Source organism: Triturus cristatus, chromosome 6 (assembly GCF_964204655.1).
Source record: "Triturus cristatus chromosome 6, aTriCri1.1, whole genome shotgun sequence".
Taxonomy (NCBI): domain Eukaryota; kingdom Metazoa; phylum Chordata; class Amphibia; order Caudata; family Salamandridae; genus Triturus; species Triturus cristatus.
The window spans coordinates 1,909,655,960-1,909,678,398 of NC_140589.1; the positions used below are offsets into that span (position 1 = coordinate 1,909,655,960).

General features: G+C 44.1%; 1 protein-coding gene across 5 annotated transcripts in view; it reads left to right on the plus strand.

Moving 5' to 3' along the window:
- The window catches only part of LOC146822422 (NACHT, LRR and PYD domains-containing protein 3-like), a 785,736-nt gene that overhangs the window by 330,276 nt on the left and 433,021 nt on the right, over positions 1-22,439 (plus strand). For all 5 annotated transcript variants that reach the window (XM_085613508.1, XM_085613507.1, XM_085613510.1 and 2 more), the window contains one exon: positions 17,370-17,510. In XM_085613508.1, the coding sequence (XP_085469634.1) occupies positions 17,370-17,510 (141 nt within the window). The remainder of the gene's footprint in view (positions 1-17,369; positions 17,511-22,439) is intronic.

Sequence of the window (22,439 nt, forward strand, 5' to 3'; positions counted from 1 at the left end):
AGTAGAGAGGTAGAGGGGTAGGAGAGGGGTAGAGGGGTAGTAGAAGGGTAGAAGAGGGGTAGTAGAGGGTTAGAGGGATAGTAGAGGGGAAGAGGGGTAGAAGAGGGGTAGAAGGTTAGAAGAGGGGTAAAAGGGTAGAAGAGAGATAGAGGGGTAGAAGAGAGGTAGAGGGGTAGAAGAGGGGTAGTAGAGGTGTAGAGGGGTATTAGCGGGGTAGAAGAGGGATAGAGGGGTACAAGAAGGGTACAGGGGTAGAAGAGGGGTAGCGTGGTATAATAGAGGTAGAGTAGAGGTTGAGGGGTGGAAGAGAGGTAGAGGGATAGAAGAGAGGTAGAGGGGTAGGGGGTGGAAGAGAGGTAGAGGGGGAGAAGAGAGGTAGAGGGATGGTAGAGGGGTAGTGGGGTAGAGGGGTAGAAGAGGGGTTGAGGGATATAAGAGGGGTAGAGGGGGTATAAGAGGGGTAGTAGAGGGGGTATAAGAGGGGTAGTAGAGCGGTAGAGGTATAAAGGAGTAGAGGGGTAGAAGAGGGGTAGAATAGTAGAAGATAAGTAGAGGGGTAGAGGGATAGAAGAGAGGTAGAGTAGAGGTAGGGGGTAGAAGAGAGGTAGGGATATATAGGCAAATGAAAAGGAAGCTATTGACTTCAGGAATGTGAAAGTAAGCTCTCGTATCTTGAAAGCTTATTACAAGCATCTCCTGAGAAACACGTTGAAACTTTCAAACCACGGAACCAATGTCGTTGTTTGAAAGTTTCGCCGCGTTTCTCAGAAATGCTTGTAAACACGAATAACCTGATTCATTTCATTTAAGTGATGCTGTGGTGATGCTGAATGATGCTGTGGTGGCGCCGAGTGATGCTGTGGTGGCGCTGAGTGATGCTGTGGTGGTGCTGAGTGATACTGCTGTTGTGCTGAGTGATGCTGTGGTGGCGCTGAGTGATGCTGCGCTGAGTGATACTGCTGTTGCGCTGAGTGATGCTGTGGTGGTGCATACTGATGCTGTGGTGGTGCAGAGTGATGCTCTGGTGGTGCTGCGTGATGCTTTGGTGGTGCTGAGTGATGCTGCCGTGACACAGTGTTAGTTACAGTGGGTAGAAGAGGGGTAGAAGAGGGGTAGAGGGATAGAAGAGGGTTAGAGGGGTAGAAGAGGGGTAGTAGAGGGGTAGAAGAGGGGCAGAGGGGTAGAAGGATAGAAGAGGGGTAGAACAGGAGTATAGGGGTAGAAGAGGGGTAGCGGGGTAGAAGGATAGAAGAGGGGTAGAGGGGTAGTAAGTGGTACAGGGGTAGAAGGATAGAAGAGGGGTAGAAGAAGGTAGAGGGGTAGAAGAGGGATAGAGGTGTAGTAGAAGGGTAGAGGGGTAGTAGAAGGGTAGAGGGGTAGTAGAGAGGTAGAGGGGTAGGAGAGGAGTATAGGGGTAGAATAGGGGTAGAGGGGTATTAGAGGGGTGGTAGAGGGGTAGAAGGGGTAGAAGAGGGGTAGAGGGGTAATAGAGGGGTAGAAGAGGGTAGAGGGGTAGAAGAGGGGTAGAGGGGTAGTAAGTGGTACAGGGGTAGAAGGATAGAATAGGGGTAGAAGAAGGTAGAGTGGTAGAAGAGGGATAGAGGTGTAGTAGAAGGGTAGAGGGGTAGTAAAAAGATAAAGAGGTAGTAGAGAGGGAGAGGGGTATAGGGGTAGAAGAGGGGTAGAGGGGTAGTAGAGGGGTGGTAGAGGGGTAGAAGCGGGGTAGAAGGGGTAGAAGAGGGGTAGAGGGGTAGAAGAGTAGAGTGGTAGAAGAGGGGTAGAAGGGTAGAAGAGGGATAGAGGGGTTGAAGGGTAATAGAGGGGTAGAATAGGGGTAGAAGTGTAGAAAAGGGATAGAGGGGTAGAGGGATAGAGGGGTAGATGAGGGGTAGAAGGGTAGTAGAGGAGGAGAGGGTTAGAAGAGGGGTAGAGGGGTAGAAGAGTAGAGGGGTAATAGAGGGGTAGAAGAGGGGTAGAAGGGTAGGGGGTAGTAGAGAGGTCAGGTTGTAGTAGAGGGGTAGAAGAGGGGTATAGTGAAGGCAGCGATTTAGACACATACATTGCTATGTTAGCATAAGCGCGTTAGATGTTAGAAAGCCATCTTGCCACTTTTGCTGCTTTTGCACACAACTCTGCAGATACATGTTATTATTTGAAAACTGCTTGCTTGCCTTTTCTTCACATGAGAACTGTCTGTTGTTCACATCCCTAGACGTGCACTGCGACCTTGGTCTGAACATTGTGTAAAGAAACAGTTTGAGTCGCCAGACAATGCATGTTTTTGAGTTCAGGTTGATCGGCCCACTATTTAGCCATAACACGCATGCAGCTGCAAATATCTGAAAGTCGTGTGCTTTTAATATTGCAGTCTGCATGCTTTACACACACATTCTGGAGAAGAACTTTCCCAGGAGCAGAGCAAAGCTGATCCTGTGATGTGATTCAACTAAGCTGATCTTTACGGTATGGGGCTCCCCATTCAAGCCTAGAGACCTTCTATTAGTCTAATAATATTAGATTACTAGTGAAGGGAAGGTGGCTGTATTCCACTGTCATTTATAACTTTATTTTCTATGGTATTGTAACAATGCTGATGGTTTTATTTTTAATCATTTGCCTGCTTATGTTAGCCAAAGTACTGCATCTTAGGACACGTAGTTTATAAAATAAACATTTTAAACTCTACCTTGTCTCTGATTGTTGTGGACTGATATGAGAATAATAAAGAACAGGTATTTCTGATTCCCACCATTCCTGAGAGTACTCTAAGTCGCTTGTTCTGGGTTGTCTATACATTGGGACCTCCGATAGAATACGGATAATGAATGGGACACTGATGCTGGTAGGATAGGGGTTCTGAGGTGAGTTTTTGGTACACCACAATTCACTGAGGTCCTGGTTTCCTGTGCATAGTTCTGTGCATGAGCAGAATCCCTGCAACATGGCACACCTAACGTTTGGTCTTTTGATTTAAAACGCCTTAGTAGAGCTTATATTAGTCCACGACTCCCTCACTCTTGTTTCCGGATAACGGGAGTGACGGATTTCACCTACCTATTGGTAGCCTAATAGGTTCTTTCAAGCTTGTTAATTAAAAAGGTTATTAGTATATTTATGAGCCCTTGTGCTACTGTAAAATCCGTTGTTGTTCTTCTCTGTGTCCTTATGGCGGTCGATATTGCAGCACATAGCCGTACGCCTTTGCAGCATCATTTGACGCAGTATGGGGTGCCGGACGAAGGGATGGCCGTTATTTTTGTGGTGAATGCGGATGCGTCTTACCTTTACGAGTTGTTTTACTCTTGGGTGATGCTGCCGGCAGTGAATGCGGATGATAAGACGTTTCACTCGTATACTCACACACGGGTCCCAGTAAATTATACGCCATATAGGATGCTAGAGATTCCCCTTTCAGCCTGGCAGCATAGCATTTGGTTTAATGGCGCCCTTCCCCATGCGGTTGCACCGGCTAGGCTGGGCCCTTTGTCAATTCCAGGGGCCACATGGCCGGTGCTGAACGGATTTACGCCTCACCCCCGCTATTTGACTATTGCGGTGGATGAATTGCGTAAGCTCCATACAGCCCTCATTACAGTATATAGGGCTTTAGTGCAATACGTTTCGCGCAATGTGCAGGTGGGGGCACCTGCTGTTGCGGGACTACCAGCTGGTCACCCTGCGGTTGTTATTAGCCCCGTCATAGTTAATTCGGTGATGGGCAAGCGCCCCCAGAATAAGGACAATTCGCCTTATTGGCTTGACGAGAAATTTGACCAACTGGAAGCAATTTTTCCACACTCTACCGCTGTGGAGAAACACAGAAGCCTCACCATTAGTTTGCCGAAAGACTTAGTCCCAGAAGTGTCCGATTGTGACAACTGGGGTAAGGTTTTTGCCACGGTCTACTCGAAGTGCTTTGGCACTCCGTCTATGGCTGTGCTTCCCTCCGTCATTAAACGTGTTCAAGATAACCACGGTCCAGAGGCGGCTGTAGAGTTGGGAATACGGCTTGTCGGAGTGTTCGACATAGTTGCCTTTCTCGTCCTTGGTAATCTCAAGGGAGTGGCTTTGGCTTAGCCCGCGTCAATGAACTCGATAAGCCCAAAGAGTTGCCTAAAATTATTGAGGAGGCTTATAGAACTATTGGCCACAGTAGTTTAGGGGTTAAACCGACTATAGTCATTCCTGACTTGATACAACAAACTAAGGTGAGCTTGTCTGTTAAAGACGATCGTCCAGCTTTTCCAAAGCAGAATTGGCGGTTAAAGAAACAGGGAAAGCAGCAACAGAAACAGGGGTCTCATCCTGCGTCTCCCGTGCAGCCGACTAGTGAACGCACATACAATTTGCGTGATCGCGCTAGTATTAGGTCACCTGATAGATTTCAGGTTACTGAACAACGCTCTCCTCGTTCTTCACGGGAAACATCGGCCTCACAGTCCGGTGGCGGAGAACGTGGCAAAGGTCGGGGTGCCCAGCAAGGACGTGAGCAACCCCATCAGGCTGACAGTAAAGGCAAGCAAGACGAGTTTGCACGTCAACGCCCCCCGTTTCAGAAGAAGAAAGTTGCTGCACTAACAGCGAGGTATGCCACAGATAGTGAGAACGCAGCTTCGGAACCTGACATGGGCACTAACGCTGCTCGACAGCGCAGTGGAGGTTACAGTAGTGCGGCAAGCACTGCTTCCCTATCTGGAGGCGACAGCAACTGACACATTCATTACTGTAGAAACTGCTGACACTAGAGTGGCTCCCCCTGACAGACTATATGATATAGTCCTTTTAATTGAAGGTGACATACAACGTACAATTCAGGGGATTTTTTGGGATAATCTGACCTCTTCCTATGACATTCTCTTAGCGGAGGCAGACTGGCCCCCGGCTTTCTTTTTAGTTGCTCCTAGAGGGGAGAAGGTAATCCTCCCGTCCTTTGCGCACACAGTGCCAAAGGAACACGCTGAAAAGTTTGCCGAAGAGTGGGCTTAGGTGCTTGCTCCAGCTTTGTATCGTACTCAGGTAGGCTGGGATAAATTGTCCCCCAGGCATGAGATTCCATTGCGGTCTATGCCCCAGCCACAGCCCCAATATCCCATGCGTCGCGAAGCTAGATCTGGGTGTTATTGAAACCTGGAATATCAGGGTGTTATTGAAACCTGTGTGTCACCAATGAATAATCCTTTATTCACTGTAACGAAGCCTGATGGGTCATACCGCCTAGTTTTGGATTACCGGCATTTGAACTCGCATTGCCGGACATGTGCTGTACAGAATACCCACAGTTCTGCTCTCGTTGATAGTCTTGTGAGAAAAAGGTTTAAAACCACACTTGACATTTCCAATGGCTTTTACAGCCATAACCTGTCCTCTATTAGCAGTCAATGGACAGCGTTTACTTCTGGCGGCATACAAAAACAGTTTAAGAGATTAGCCATGGGCTATAAAAACAGCCCTGGCGTCTTTGCCGCACGTGTTGTCTCTCTGTTAGAGAGCATTGACCCTGATGCGTACTCGTATGTCGATGATATCTATCTCACGGACGACGAGTTGTGGCCACATCTGTGTCGCGTTGATCGCATCATTGTTATGTTTGCAGACTTCGGTTACAAATTCAATTTTGCGAAGTCTCACATTGCAGAGTATACAGTGTTGTTTTTGGGTTACGAGCTCTACAATGAGGGTTGAGGATTAGCTCCTCACTTTCTGGAGAAGTGCGCATGCTTGCGTGCTCCTAAGACACTGAAAAAATTACAGTCTTTGCTGGGCTTTCTGAATTTCAGTCGTACGTACAGTCCCGATTATGCCCAGCGTATCAAGCCGCTTTATGTCTTGGTACAACCTACTTTTTCCAAAACGAGCTGGCTGCCAGAGCATTCAGCTATTTTGCAATCTTTGCAGGCTGATCTTCTTGCTTCAAAATACTTACTGACACGTGATAACCGCACTAACCTAGTAATAAGAATTGTGCCAGGCACAGTGGGTTTCACGTACTTAAAGTTCAATGAGGGCGACACCGTCCCCATTGCATACAAATCGCACTTGTACACTTCGGCTGAACTGCGCTTTTCCTCAGTCGAGAAAGTTTTAACGGCAGTGCAGATGGCGTTTCTTAAAGAACGAGCGCTGTCGCAAGGAAAACGCATGTTGGTGGTCACACCGTATCCTGCACTAGAGGCAGTGACAAAAGCAAGTGTACCCTATTCTAAAGCTTTGCATCCACGTTGGATACAATGGGCCACTTCCTTGACATCGCCCGATGTCACCTATATCTTTGATGCCTCATTGCAGACTCAGGAGTTTTTGCAGTATGAATTTGTTCATCCGGCTCCTCTGTCTTTGCGCCCGCTCGAAGATTACTATTGTGTCATTTACACTGATGGTTCGGCTCCACCGGCGACTGGATCGAAGCATGCCTATTCAGCGGCCTGCGCAATTGTAGCGGATATTTTCGAGAATGGTGAATTCCAATCCAGTCATTGGGTGATTGTACCGCACAGTTGGTGGAGCTTCGTGCTCTGGTGCTTGCACTTGAGTTTGCTGATCCTCGGGTCACTACTTTTATTGTAAGTGACTCGTTTTACTGTGTTCAGTCCTTTAATGACAATCTATTCTTTTGGTCTCAAAAAGCATATCGTGATTCCAAAGGTAGCACAATTAAGCATAAAATGCTTTGGGTTCGAGTGGCAAAACTTAAAGAACATCTGCCTCTCGTGAATGTAATTCACACTTTTGGGCACCAGCGAGTTGGTGTCCACGTTGTCGGCAACAGCTTAGCTGACGACGCAGCGAAAACAGCAGTGGCGACATATCTAGTAACAGCAGTTACAAGATCCAAAAGTAAGATCGATGATGACATCTTGGCAGCTATTGCTGCTACAGAGAAGGGAAGTAATTACCCGAGAGGTTTCCCTTCTCGTTACTATTATCACTTAAGTCCTGATAACGTCCCATTAGTGAGAATTAACGACGTTGGTGACAGATTGATCCCTAACGCGGACTGCAGACCATCGTGATATCAGCGGCTCATGAAGATATGGCCTCTGCCCATGCCGGCGTTGCAGCAACTGTTACTCTGTTACAACAACGTTACTGGTGGCGCGGGTTATATAAACAAGCTCGCACTTATGTTCTTGATTGTGCCATTTGCCAGCAGATTAAACCTTCAACTGCTGCGCGGCCACCACAAACACAGTTGTGCATATCTAATAAACCACTTGAGTTTGTTTATCTGGATCACTGCGGTCCTTTCTCCTGTCATACTGCACACAATTATATCTTAGTTGTAGTGGATTCGTGCACACGTTTTCTGTGGGTATGGCCACAAAGGAGTGCTGATGCCTGTACTGTCATCAGGGATTTGCGTGTCTTTGCGCGAAGTTTTGCGTGTGGTACCTTTCATTCTGATCAGGGCCCTGCGTTCGCCTCTAAGGCGTACAAAGAAGCCATGAGAAATTTGGGGGTCCAAGTCAAATTTTCGTCTCTCTACCGACCTGAGGGTAATAGTGTAGTGGAGCGAATGAACCGTGACTTAAAGCAATCCTTGACAGCTAGGGTTTTAGGCGCTGGCCGGAACTGGTTAGCCCATCTGTATAACGTCCAACGTGCACTTAATAATCTCCCTAGAAGGTCTCTGGGTGGGCGGACCCCATACATGATGCTCTTTGGCATAAAAATGTTTGTCCCGGACCTTGATGGTCTAGACATGGCGGTGTCGGCTGCACCCTTTGACGTAGATAATCACTGAGCTGTATTGCAGACTCTACAAGAAGCCAGAGACAGTCTCGCGAAGGAACACGTTCCCCCCAAATCTGATGCTGCGCTTCAGATTCCGGTAGTCGGCTGGCTACCTCGAGTTGGTGACCAGGTCCATGAGAAGGTGGAGAACAAGAAGGAGTTCGGCCCCTCTTATCATGCCCCGTTTCCAGTGCTTGGCTTGCAGGTTACAAGAACAGTCATTTTACCTCCACTTCCTGGTCGCAAGGATAACAGGTACATCTCCATTGACAATGTCAAACTACAGCGAGTGGCCGATTCTTCTTAGTATGACTCCAGCGGTTTCTTGCCCTGCGATGCTGAGAAATTCTGTTTTGGCTCCAGCTTCTACCACCTTGTCTGATAATGCTATCGAGATGCATACGGTTGCTGATCCTTTGTTGCTACCACCGGCTGGTGGTCCACCTGAAGATACTGAGTATGCTTATCCTGCAGATGTCCCATTGCCTGTTTTACAATCCACCGCAGTTAACCAGTCACATTTCTCCTTTGATACTAACTCTATTACTTCAAATGTCCCGTCAAAAGTTTAATATTTTTGCTGTTTGGTTTAACCCCTTCAGCGCTCATGACGGAGCCACTCCGTCATGAGCCACGGGTGCCGTGTGCTCATGACGGAGTGGTTCCGTCATGCCGCGACCGTTGGCGGCCGCTCCGCCCGCGCGGCGCTGTTTCCCCGCCTGTGCGGGGGGACAACGCAACTGGGCGGAGTCATGACGGAACCACTCCGTCATGAGCACAGCTCAACCGTGGCTCATGACAGAGTGGCTCCGTCATGAGCGCAGCGCCACCGTGCTGCCCCCAAACCCCCCCCAGCGCTGCGGCGGAATATCCGCCGCAGCCAAGGGGTTAAAAGACATTTTTTAATTCCCCCTTGGACTTACATCTGGCTGATGCTCATATGCATTTTTTTGTTTATGTCCATTGGATTTGTGGTAGTATTTTTTTCGCCTTGTGAATGGACACTACCTTAAAGAAAGGTCTACCGTTAGACTCATTGATGGAACTGTGGCCCCCCACTCCTCATCACACATCATGAAGAGGGACCAGACTTTTGTGAATATTACTGCCTGGCCTGTGTTAGATGGGATTGCGTGGGATGCTGTTAAATTTCAAATTCATGGTCCCACTGAGGTTATCAATGTACCAAATGTATTTCGTGTTTCTATGGGTGATGTGGTTAAGCAAAACATCTGCTCTGATGATTGGGACGTTCAGGCCATAGAAGCCCTATTTTCTGATTTGAAATATTATGCTGCATTTGATGCTGAGGATTTGTATTTAGATACTGCTAATTATGGTGAGCAGTTTTGCTATCAACATTATGGCAATCATTTCCTACATAAAGCCAATACGTATAGAAATGTTGTTAATTACACACAATGGGAACATTGTCCAAGGCCAATGATAGGCAGCTCCACCATATTAGTGAACAAATTCACATATTTTTCTGATTTCAGTGTTTCGAATCCTGCCTCCTTTTATTTTAAAGTGGCAGCTGAGTCTGCCTCGAAGGTTAGGCTGAGACACACAAAATTATTATATTCCAAATCCTTTATGGATGATTTGGCAATTAGAGGTTATGATCTGTGGAAAGCTACTATTGATCTTAAATCGGTTTGGGGTTCTAAACCGTTGCAGTTACAAGGAACAGAAGCTTTGCATCGTGCCTGCCTCATCCCGAACCACATGTTGTTTCTAACTTCAACAATCTTTCAGACCACCTGCTTTGGATTGGCTACTTCTAAAAAACTAAACTTTCCCTCTACTCCGGATCTCGGTGCTTATCCAAACTGGGATAATCATATAGATCTGTCCCTCGATGCGTTGCAGTCATACATCTCTAATACATCCTTCAATATTTCCAATTTAGATAGGGAAGATTGGTTAACGTGGCAGACGAGCTCGAATTCCTGTCAACATCGTTTTCTGGGTCTGAAACCTGGGTATACGCAGGTTCGTGTAGACCCCCGTTTTGAATCTTCTCATTCTGTTACTACCTACTCAGTGGGTAAGTTATGCCAATCTTGGCTGCAACATTCCACCTTGGCAACTGTTAAACTTCATTTATCTAAATTACATGACAAAATAGATTTGAATGATTTTGTTAAGGGTCCTGTAGTTGGCAGGTCCAAAAGATGGGTATATGCTATTTATAACGAAGTTTGGAAGTTATCACAAATTAAAGCTGCTTCCAGATTGCGAGCTATTGATTAAGCCAATATGGAAAAAGTACTAGCTGTTATGGATAATAGCATTAACACCCTTTCTTCCAGAATTTACCCATTAGATAATATTGTTTCATCTGTTGTTGATATTGTGCAGGATGATATGTCTGTTTTGTATCATGGTCAAAATCAATTGCGTTCTATAATGCAGTTTGCATGGACATTGCAAACGTTAAAGGCTGGGAAAGTCCCATGGGACTACATGAATACTTCATCTTTGTTCCTTCCTTTTAGTCTGACTGCAAAACAACAATTCATGTCCATGAAGGATGCAACATACTCGTTACTGCACATTGAAAAGTTAGAACCTTTGCCTTTCTCTGTGGCCGAATTGAACTCCGCTGTGTGGCTTATCCACAGGTTAATAACACTACCATTCCCCTTGTTTAAGTTCAGTTCTTGCATGAAACATTATGCCCTAGGCAGATATGAACGACTAGGTACTGCCTTCCTGCATGAGGTTTGGTCACTCCTATTTACATACCGGTGCATGAGAGACGGTAAAGAGGTCTATTTGAAAGGTGAGGAATGCACTTCCACACCTGATCACTCTGTAGTTTGTAGGCACATTCAGTTGCATGGCGCGTGCAATGTGTTAGCTCCTAATTTAGCATGAGTCCTGAAAGGGATTCCAGTGCCAGCTATTACACCGTCTTTCACGTTGCTGGCTAACGGTAGTTATTTGCTTTTAAATAATGAGGCTTGCTGCGGGATGCTAGTGGGAATCCCCTACATAGTGACTGTATCACAGAGAGTAGTCTGCTGCAAGAATGTCCTTTTCCCACCCCGCTTGGGCGGCTGGAAGTATCCATCTGGCCTTCCATTCCAATCTTGAAAGCAGAGTTCAACAAGATGAGCAGAATAAGGGCTCTATTGTCTCAAAAAGAAGTCACGCTGACTTCTTCACGTGAAACATTTGTCCTTCAGGTAGCAAATACGCGCATCGAGGTGCATGCGCTTTTGAATACTGATCTCCCACTTCATTTTGGTGCCCTGATTCAAACTATATTTAATGCCTCGTCCACAACGGGCTTGTCGCATTTTTTCAAAATTTTGGGCTCCGGCCTCGTGACCTCCTTCCAAACTATTTTTGGTGTGATCCCGGCATTTTTTCATTCTATTTTTTCCAGCGTCTTTGCCGGTCTCCCGTTGATTCTCGCCCTCGCGGCTGGGGTGCTGTTGTTGGTCTGCGCAATGGCTGCTCCATCTTCGTAACCGGATGCTTGAATATTATGGAACATTACCACTGGCAACTTTGAGCATAGCCTATGGATTGTCCTTCCGGTTTTCCTACTTTACATGCGTGCAACCTGTTTTTCATTACCTAGATTGTCCTTTCGAATGGGCTCTGGATTTGTGCTTGTCAAACTCGGTGTCTCCTGCCCAGGATTATGATCGACTAATGAGTCCCTTAGTGGCTCATGAGTTGGACTGTTCTGGTGTCAGGATTATGGCCTGTGGAACGGCACATGGAGTCCTAGGGAATTGGGACATCGGTACGGCTGCATATGACTTCCTGGCAAGAAGTTATCTTGAAGAACACGCCAGTTGTCCTCTGATTGTGCTAGAGGCCCCAGTTGTCGAAGAACATGTATGTTCATTTACCTTGCTAGACTAGATGGCGGACACTTTTACAGAACATTCCAATGACTTCCTCTTGGAAGCTGTTGCTACTTACTGTGCTTATACATTGATGGATTAACTTGGATGTCGTCCAACTTTCCTTCACGCGCATTTGTTATTTTTTTGTTTTTTTCTTTGGCATCCGGGCTCTCTGAGCCTTGCCGTTAGTTTTTCCACTCCAATTTTTTTTCCTATTATCGTTTTTTTTTTCTTCGAACCTTCACTGCCCTTTATATGGATTTCCAATTCGTGCTCTTAGTTCCGTTCTATCGAACTTGAACTCTGCATTCCCTGATTGTAGCCCTATTGGTTCGTGGTCCGATCAAGGGGGGGTGTAGTGAAGGCAGAGATTTAGACACATACATTGCTATGTTAGCATAAGCGCGTTAGATGTTAGAAAGCCATCTTGCCACTTTTGCTGCTTTTGCACACGACACTGCAGATACATGTTATTATTTGAATACTGCTTGCTTGCCTTTTCTTCACATGAGAACTGTCTGTTGTTCACATCCCTAGACGTGCACTGCGACCTTGGTCTGAACATTGTGTAAAGAAATAGTCTTGGTCGCCAGACAATGCATGTTTTTGAGTTCAGGTTGATCGGCCCACTATTTAGCCATAACACTCACGCAGCTGCAAATACCTGAAAGTCGAGTGCTTTTAATATTGCAGTCTGCATGCTTTACACACACATTCTGGAGAAGAACTTTCCCAGGAGCAGAGCAAAGCTGATCCTGTGATGTGATTCAACTAAGCTGGTCTTTATGGTATGGGGTTCCCCATTCAAGCCTAGAGACCCTCTATTAGCCTAATAATATTAGTTTACTAGTGAAGGGAAGGTGGGTGTATTCCACTGTCATTTATAACATGATTTCTCCCTTTATTATCTATGGTATTGAAACAATGCTGATGGTTTTATTTTTAATCATTTGCCTGCTTATGTTAGCCAAAGTACTGCATTTTAGGACACGTAGTTTATAAAATTAACATTTTAAACTCTACCGTGTCTCTGATTACTCTTGTTGTGGACTATTATGAGAATAATAACGAACAGGTATTTCTGATTCCCACCATTCCTGAGAGTACTCTAAGTCGCTTGTTCTGGGTTGTCTATACATTGGGACCTCCGATAGAATACGGATAACGAATGGGACACTGATGCTGGTCGGATAGGGGTTCTGAGGTGAGTTTTTGGTACACCACAATTCACTGAGGTCCTGGTTTCCTGCGCATAGTTCTGTGCATGAGCAGAATCCCTGCAACAGGGGTAGAGGGATAGAAGAGGGGTAGAGTAGAGGTAGAGTGATAGAAGAGAGGTAGAGGGGTAGAAGATAGGTAGAGGGGTAGAAGAGAGGTAGAGGGATAGAAAAGAGGTGGAGTAGGGTTAGAGGGTAGAAGAGAGGTAGAGGGGTAGAGGAGAGGTAGTGTAGAGGTAGAGGGGTAGAAGAGAGGTAGAGGGGTAGAAGAGAGGTAGAGTAGAGGTAGAGGGGTAGAAGAGAGTTAGAGGGGTAGAAGAGAGGCAGAAGAGGGATAGAGGGGTAGCAGAGTGTTAGTAGAGGGATAGAAGAGTGGTAGAAGAGGGATAGAAGGGTAGAAGAGGGGTAGAGGGTTAGTAGAGTCGTAGAGGGGTAGTAGGGTAGAGGGGAAGAGGGGTAGAAGAGGGGTAGAGGGATATAAGACGAGTAGAGGGGTAGTAGAGTTGCAGAGGGGTAGAAGAGGGGTAGAGGGGTAGAAGAGTAGAAGAGAGGTAGAGGGGTAGAAGAGAGGTAGAGTGGTAGAAGAATAGAAGAGGGGTAGAAGGATAGAAGAGAGGTAGAGTAGAGGAAGTGTGTAGAAGACACGTAGGGATATATAGGCAAATGAAAAGGAAGCTATCGACTTCAGTAATGTGAAAGAAAGCTCTGGTATCTTGAAAGCTTATTACAAGCATCTCCTGAGAAACACGTCGAAACTTTCAAACCACGGAAACAATGTTGTTGTTTAAAAGTTTAGCCGCGTTTCTCGAGAGATGCTTGTAAACACGAATAACCTGATTCATTTAATTTAACAGTTGGCTCCGCCCAGGATTGCTTAGTAACGCAAATGACAAGGAAGCGTTCGACTTCAGAAATGTGAAACAAAGCTGTAGTATCTTGAAAGTTGATGACCCATGTCGAGAGAGGAAAACCAGATGGTGCCTCTGCTCGTAAGCGCGCTCCCGCGTGCGTAACCGCAAGCTCTAGGCCACCGTGGTCACATTTTCTGACTGCCTATTTACTAAAAGTCTCGCCAGTGCAACGCATGCGCTGGCTCATGCGAGACCTAAAAATCACCCATGAAATCAGAATGATGAGCTATCTTGTGTGCAGACCTCCAAAGATGCGCCCTGTCCAAGGGTACTCCCTTCTCTGGGGTAAATATACATACAAACTACATCAGAGCTGCACCACTATGAAATTAGCATGTCCAATCATTGCTCAATGAAGTACAGAGTGAGGAATGTTTCTTCTTTTTTTTCTGTCTTAAAAAGCAACAGCCAATGCGTTTCGTCCTGTAACATAGGACTTCTTCAGGGCAATATCAGTCTGAGACGACCGAAAGATATGTCGATAGGGTTGAAGCATTGTAAATAGAATGTTCTGAGCATAGAAGTAAATCTGATATCTGATTTATATGCCGGATAATTGATTCAAATAACGCTATTAACAACGTCTCAACTCCAATCAAGGTAGGTAGGTGAATCAATACAGTGGTATGATAGCTACACTTCAATTCGCACTGTGTTGGTAAATTACAACCTATATATCTATGGGGGGCTCATTGCATAGGCTGCCATACTTAGTAATGCAAATATCCACCAGCATGATATGTGGCGTCCTAATCCTGCCCATCCACATAATTTTACTGCACAACATTCCACATAATTCCACTACATTCAACGTACATCCACTCCAAAAAATATTAGTAAAAAACTTTTACATTTACAACGCCAATAGCTCAAAGTCTTGCAAATGCGAAACCTATTACATTGCAAACACTTCTTTAACTAGTAGACACGTTTGCAGAGTGGTGGAGAAAGGCGGCTGGGCCTCCAACCAAGGCTCAGGCATTCCACTGCGTAGTATTTACAGGAGGTACCAGGAGGGCTTCTTGGTCCCCAGAGTCCCTCAGGAGTAAAGTGGACTTCATCCCCCATCCCGTAGTCTGCCAGGAGATGCGTTTGCAGAGTAGTGTAGAAAGGTGGGCATGGCCTCCAAAGACGTCTTTGCAGTCCCACTGTGTGGGACTTACTTGAGGTAACAAGAGGGGTACTTGGACTCAAGGACATCCTTCGGGGCCAACTACCCCTCCTATTACCTTCAGTAAGTACCACACAGCAGGATTGCTATGTTCTCATAATAGGCCACGCCCCCTTTGCCCACCACTCTGCAAACGCGATCACTGCCGCTCTCTTCGATGGGGATTGAAGTCCCTTCACTGCTGGGGGTCATTAGGGGCCAACTAGTCTATCTCTTACCTCCAGTAAGCCCCACACAGTGGGAATGCTGAGAGGTGGACACAGGCCATGCCCCCTTTCCCCACCACTCTGCAAAAGCGCCTCCTGGCGCATTCTAAGTTGGGGGATTAAGTTCCCTTGAATATTAAGGATTTCTGGGGGCCAACTAGCCCAACAAGTACCTCCAGTAAGAGCCACACAGCTGGATTGCAGAGAGGTGGTCTGAGGCCAAGCCCCCTTTTAACACCACTCTGCAAACGCACCTCTTGGCACACTGCTTGTTGGGGGATGAAGTACCATGGTTGATGCTGGGCAGGCTGCCGTGCTGGTTCTGTTGGACCTATCTGCGCCTCCGATACCGCCTCTCCCATCAGGAGGATTGACCGCCTACAGGAGATTGGGGTCACAGACCTAGCTTTGAATCTTCTGTCATCCTTCCTGACGGATAGGTCACAGACAGTGGTGGTGGACCACTCCTACTCTGACCCCATAGCCACCTTGTGTGGGGTTCCGCAGGGCTCCTCCTTGAGCCTTATCTTGGTTAATATCTATGCCTCCCCGCTGGCCAAACTGATTAGATCTTTTGGGCTGCAGGCGTTATCCTACGCTGATGAAACACAGGTAATCGTGTCAATCACAAAGGATATAGAGGCCTCCACCGCAAATTTTAACAATTGCATGCAGGCCGTGGCCACCTGGATGGTAATTATTATAGAACAATCGCAATTGGGGTGAAATTTGTAAACTAGGTAAAACTGGTAAGTAGGTGCAACTAGGTTGGCCCTCCTGAGTAAGAGGGTATAGAATATGTTCAAAACTGCATTATCCCGAACAGTGGACAACGTCACCTAGATGCACTCTGTAAAGAAGTTCCAATAATTGTAGACCACAATTCTTTGGTTTTTCCTGACAATTTTGTTTATTATCCTCATAATTCTTGTTTCAAAAATAATAGTTCAATTCATCATCATTTTCTTGTTTTTCTCACCTGGATAGTAACACATTATCTGCAACTGAATGGGGACAAAACTATGGTCTTGAACTTTGGCAGTAAACAATCAATTTGGACCCACTCTTGGTGGCCAGAGCTGCTTGGGCAATGTCCCAGCCCTGCTGACTCAGCAAGGATCTTAGTGTCCCAGTTGACAACAAATTGTCCTTTAATCTTCAGGTCAATAAGACAGATTCATCCTGTTTATGGGTTATTAGGACCCTTTGAAATATATTTCTGTTTCTTTCTCTCTGCGCGTAAACAAGCGGCTGTAGCACTTATTATGTCCAGGATGAATTACTGTAACGTGCTCTACCTGGACACTAATAAGACTGCCATCGACAAGCTGTAGCAAGACTCCTTTCTGCATCTTCCTAAATATCATCCGGTCTCTGCTGCCATTCGGAAGCTGCGCTGGCTCCCGGCTGCCGAACGAACTGTGTTTCAGGCCGTATGCATTGTTCATAAGCACTTCACAGCTCAGGCCCTGCGGGAGTTAGGCATCTCTTTCAACCGTATGTCCCTAATAGACAGTTGAGTTGTGTGTGCTTTATTCATTCATTGTGTTGTTCCCTTGTGGGAGCTCCTGGTGAACCTTATTCATTCATTCTGTTGTTACCTGATGTGATTTGTGAATTCACCTTATTCATTCATTCATTCATTCTGTAGCTCCCTACTGGCAGTTACAGATGTGGCATATTCATTCGATCTTTTCTTCCCTACTGGGCGATTCTTCAGTGCTGAATAATTAGTAAATAATCAGTCAATATTTAGTTCTTGTGGGGTTTGTTGCAAACCATTACAATGTGAAAATATACTATTATTAAAATACAAAATATTTTTCCAAGCTCAGCTTTGGATTCAAGATTATAGCTCGTAGTAAACAGAGGTAAAGACTGCTGTGTGCTGGGCCACTCTAGCTGAAGCTGCTTGGAATAACTAGTGTAACTGCACGGGCGATCTTCATAGTTCCTCGACCGAACAATTTAAAACATTTCCCCACTCTCGAGTCTTCCAGGCGCTATATCTGTTTCTGCTCTGTGGCTCGACAGGTCAGAGGCGGAGGGGATTGTCCCGATGCCTCCTGGGACAGGAGCGGTTCAGGCTTTTTACTGTTAGTAAACTCTGTCCTCATTAACAGTACATATCTTAACTCTGAAGAAGAAAGACACCTGTGAAGAGAGCTTTGCACTGAGTGACCCCTGCACTGACCCCTGCACTGACCCCCGCACTGACCTCTGCACTGACCCCGTGACGCTCACGGCTGCTCTTTCTTCCACAGACTTAAACATTGTTATATGCGGGATGAGGAGAGTCCACCTGTGTTCCGGAGGCCACCTGGGCCTTTGCCTACATCGGACCCAGACATCTCTGCGCTGTGTGCGGCGCTGAGGAATCCGCGGTGCCGCGTGCGGGAGCTCAGGTGAGTCCAGAGTCTTTCTTCCTCATGCACCTGGGGAGGCGGGAGGAGGCGGGGGGAGGTTACGTCATTCCCACCGAGTCCATGTTAGGTTCAGACGTGGGGGCTCCTCTTACGGGCACAAACCCCCCTTCTGCTTTCAGCAGCAGTTATAAGATACAGTGAGGTGCACCTGTCTGCTCCTGTTGTAGTGAGATGGCTCAGTGAGCAAAGGCACCTATCCCAGGGGTCTGTCTGCACCTTTCAGTCACTGGTTCTTATTCTAGTGCGATCGCATTGTGGCCCCAGGCCCATCACGACCCTCTGTACCTGGAGGGAGCTCAGTCCGAAGAGTGGAGGCCTTTTTGTGGCTGTGACTGGCAGGGGTGCTGGGGGGGGGGGGGGGGGGCTCAACATCTTTCTCCCCCAGAGGAGGCAAGAACCATCAACAAAGAAGGCTCTGAAGGGCTCACATGTTCTTAGCGGCTTCATCCATGTTCACATGACAGCTCTCCTTTCATGCAATCACTATCACAGCATGCCAGCCTTTCACCATGTGTCATCTTAAACAAACCTGCTACTAACACTATGCACGTCGCCATTTATATCCCATCAGAAAGTTAATGCCTAAACAACCATTGGCAATGCCAAGAGCTCTGGCCTGTCATCTAGATACAGTAACTCAAGATCTGTGGACTATATTTTGACGGCCAATCGGGGGGACATCATTTGATACAGGCTCTGAAGATCTGGCTGAAGGTGTTCAATAATCCATTGTTTTGTGGCCGCAGTTTGGTTGGTCCATAGTATCTGGGCTCGACTGGTCCTGTATTTGAACTGTCCTTGATGTAATGATGTGATTGATGTATCGTGCAATAACTTAACGGGCTGCACAAAATTTGTGTGATGATTGGTACATGATGTAATTATTTTAGATGACTTTTTAGAAACACTATTTTCTTTTTATGAATTTGGTCGATGTATTGATGTACTTGTCTACTTATTTATTGACAAGTATGACATTTCTATTTGTTGTATTTGTGGAAGGTAAAAGTGTGTCACATTTCTACATTTCTTGAAAATGAAAGATTTCTGATTCTGATTCGGTAACTCAAGTAATTATTAGATGTTCTTTTTGAGTCAGAAGAAACAGTGTGACTTCAGTCCTTCAAAACTTTTCTAGTTGTCTCTCAAGTCAGAAGCAACTGCTTAACTAGTGTCGCAAGCTGCAATAACTCAGGTTGGTACTAAATGTCCCACTTGAGTAAGATGCAACTGCTTTAAAAGCCCTTTTCAAAACTAAGGGTGTGTGGCTTCAACATAAAAATGTACATATCCACTTTTGCTAGTCTAATAAATGGTGTTTAATTTTAACGGGGTTTGTAAATATACCAATGCTGCTCTATGCTGATGAATCAATATCGCAACTTTCGGTGAACACCCTAAATATCGATTCCAAATTATAGACAGGACAGAATATCGACTCTAAAATATAGGTAGGACAGAATATCGAAATAGGGGTACAAAATATCGATTTCCATAATATAGAATTTAAAAATATAGAATTCCATAATATCGAATTTTAAAATATAGAATACCATAATATCGACATTTTTTTAGTGTTATGTATGGTAGTATATGTGTTAAAATTATGTATTATTTTTGTAATGTATGTTTCATTTATTTAAACTAATGAATGTTATGTAATTTAATTTTTGCGTAATTTCATTCCGTAGCAGGTTGTGGGTTTATAGGGGAATAGGGTGGGAAGTAATTTAATTATGTTTAATTAAATATTAATTATATTTATATGTTTTGATAATTAATTGATTAATAATTAATTATTCATTGGTAATTAATTTGTATTAATTGGTAATTAATTTATATTAATTGATTAATTGATAATTATGTTAATAGTATTTTTTATTATTAGGAGCGGGTTGTGGGTTTGTAGGGGAATTGGGTGGGAAGTAATTTAATTGTAATAAAGTAAATAATTTTTTTTTTATTTATGTGTATTGATAATTAATTGATAATTATTAATTGGTAATTCATTTGTATTAATGGTTAAATAATTTGTATGAATTGCTAATTAATTTTTATTAATTGCAAAATTATTTTTATTAATTGATTAATTGATAATGTTAATTGTATATTTTAAATATTGGGAGTGGGTTGTGGGTTTATAGGGGAATTGGGTGGGAAGTAAATTAATTGTAATAAAGTAAATATTTTTTTTTTTATTTATGTGTATTGATAATTGATAATTATTAATTGCTAATTAATTTGTATTAATTGGTAATTAATTTTTATTAATTGATAATGAATATTTTTCAATTGTAATTAATTGTTATTAATTGGTAAATATATTTAATTAACTTTTTATTGGTATTGATAATCAATGTAATCTTATTTTAAATTTAAATCATTACTTTCCCTACTTTTGCACTCTCAGGAGTGAGAATAGTATTTTTACCCTACGCTATCCAACTCTTTCCCTACTGTTGCACTCACTGGAGTGGGAATAGTAATTTTTACTCTCCTGCTATCCAACGATTTTCCTATTGTTACACTCTTTGGAGTGGGAATAGTAATTTTTACCCCTACACTATCCAGCGTTTTCCCTACTGTTGCATTCACTGGAGTGGGAATAGTAATTTGTACCCCTACGCTATCCAACGCTTTCCCTACTGTTGCACTCACTGGAGTGGGAATCGTAATTTTTACCCTCCCGCTATCCAACTCTTTCCCTACTGTTGCACTCACTGGAGTTAGAATAGTAATTTTTACCCCTACGCTATCCAATGCTTTCCCTACTCTTGCACTCTCTGGAGTGGGAATAGTAACTTTTACCCTCCCGCTATACAACGCTTTCCCTACTGTTGCACTCACTGGAGTGGGTATAGTAATTTTTACCCTCTCGCTATCCAATGCTTTCCATACTGTTACACTCACTGGAGTGGGAATAGTAATTTTTACCCTCCCGCTATCCAACGCTTTCCCTACTGTTACACTCTTTGGAGTGGGAATAGTAATTTTTACCCCTACACTATCCAGCGTTTTCCCTACTGTTGTATTCACTGGAGTGGGAATAGTAATTTTTACCCCTACGCTATCCAATGTTTTCCCTACTGTTGCACTCACTGGAGTGGGAATAGTAATTTTCACCCCTACACTATCCAACGCTTTCCCTACTGTTGCACTCATTGGAGTGGGAATAGTAATTTTTCTCTTCCTGCTATCCAATGCTTTCCGTACTGTTGCACTCTCTGGAGTTGGAATAGTAATTTTTACCCCTACGCTATCCAACGCTTTCCCTACTGTTACAGTCTCTGGAGTGGGAATAGTAATTTTTACCTTCCCGCTATCCAACGCTTTCCCTACTGTTGCACTCTTTGGAGTGGGAATAGTAATTTTGACCCCTACGCTATCCAACGTTTTCCCTACTGTTGCACTCACTGGAGTGGGAATAGTAAGTTTTACGCTCTCACTATCCAACAAAATCTCTACTTTTTTTACATTACTTTTATTATGTTTTCATTTTAAGATTTTTTATATTATATTATGTATGTTTTATTTAATTGTTTTTAATATTTAATTACTTTTATATAATTTTTAATACATTTAAAAAATTCGATATTTAGCTAACTATATTTTAACATTCTATATTTTGGAATCGATATTTTAGTACTCACCTGTTTGTAGATAGGGAGTCGATATTCTGTCCTTCTATATTTTGGTGTCGATATTTTGGGGATTCTATATCATGTCCCTCAATATTTAGTCACTGAACCGCAACTTTATATATATATATATTCACTGAAAAAACCATAGGTTTCAGGGGCGTTATAGTTAGCTGGACTTTTCACTCGTACAAAACCATTGATATTCCCCCGTTATAGTTAGTTCAGCTAACTATAACTCGCGCGCCCGCAATGCACTGCTGATGATGTCACATATTACATCACTCATGACATGGTCAGTGACATCACTCATTACAGCTCAAATGACATCACTGATGACAGCATCTTTGTGATAAAGTGGCAGACCTCCTCTCCCCCTAATATAACCTTTGATACACACATTCAAAAATAGAAACTAAAATTTTCAAAACAATGGACATACCAATATCAGTTACAACAACCTATTCAGTAATTCTAAGATCCACATACACATCCACTCAGTCACTGACAGTCCTATACAGTCACTCATACATGTACTCACTCATCATATGTACTCATACACCTATACATCCTGTTACACAACGCCACTCATCCATAGAGTTACTCACACACATAGTCACTCATGCTAATAAAGAATCAAACATCCATTTACTTGCATATACAGTTATACACACACCACCACACTTACTTCTACAGAAACTTACACATACTTAGTCTTTTAAACAATCACTTATAGAAACACATACTTATTCATAAAGGCACTTTTTCAATCTCTCACTCTCACATATACTCAGTTATATACACCAATAGTCAGATATAGTAGTTTAAAACATATGTAGTTACTCATAAAGACACTATTGAGACAGTCATTCACTCACTAACACACCCATGCACACACTCATCCACCCATACAGCCCTGCACACATGCTGTCTTCAACACATACAAACAGTGAGTCACTCATTCATGCACTTATGCACTACGTAATATCCCCCACCGAATCATACAGACACTCAGACACTCATACTGATACTCAAAAAACCAACTAATAACCTATATAGACACTCATGTAGCTTCTCACCAACCCATGCAGCCACTTATACACAAAGTGAGAGACTGATACAGATATTTACATATTTAAACATTACTCACTAAGCCATGTATTCACTAAGATACACTTAATCAGTCAGTTATACAATCTATTTTTCAAAAACAAATCATCCATTTAGACACTTATATACCCATTTATTCTTCCATCGACCTTGAGATATA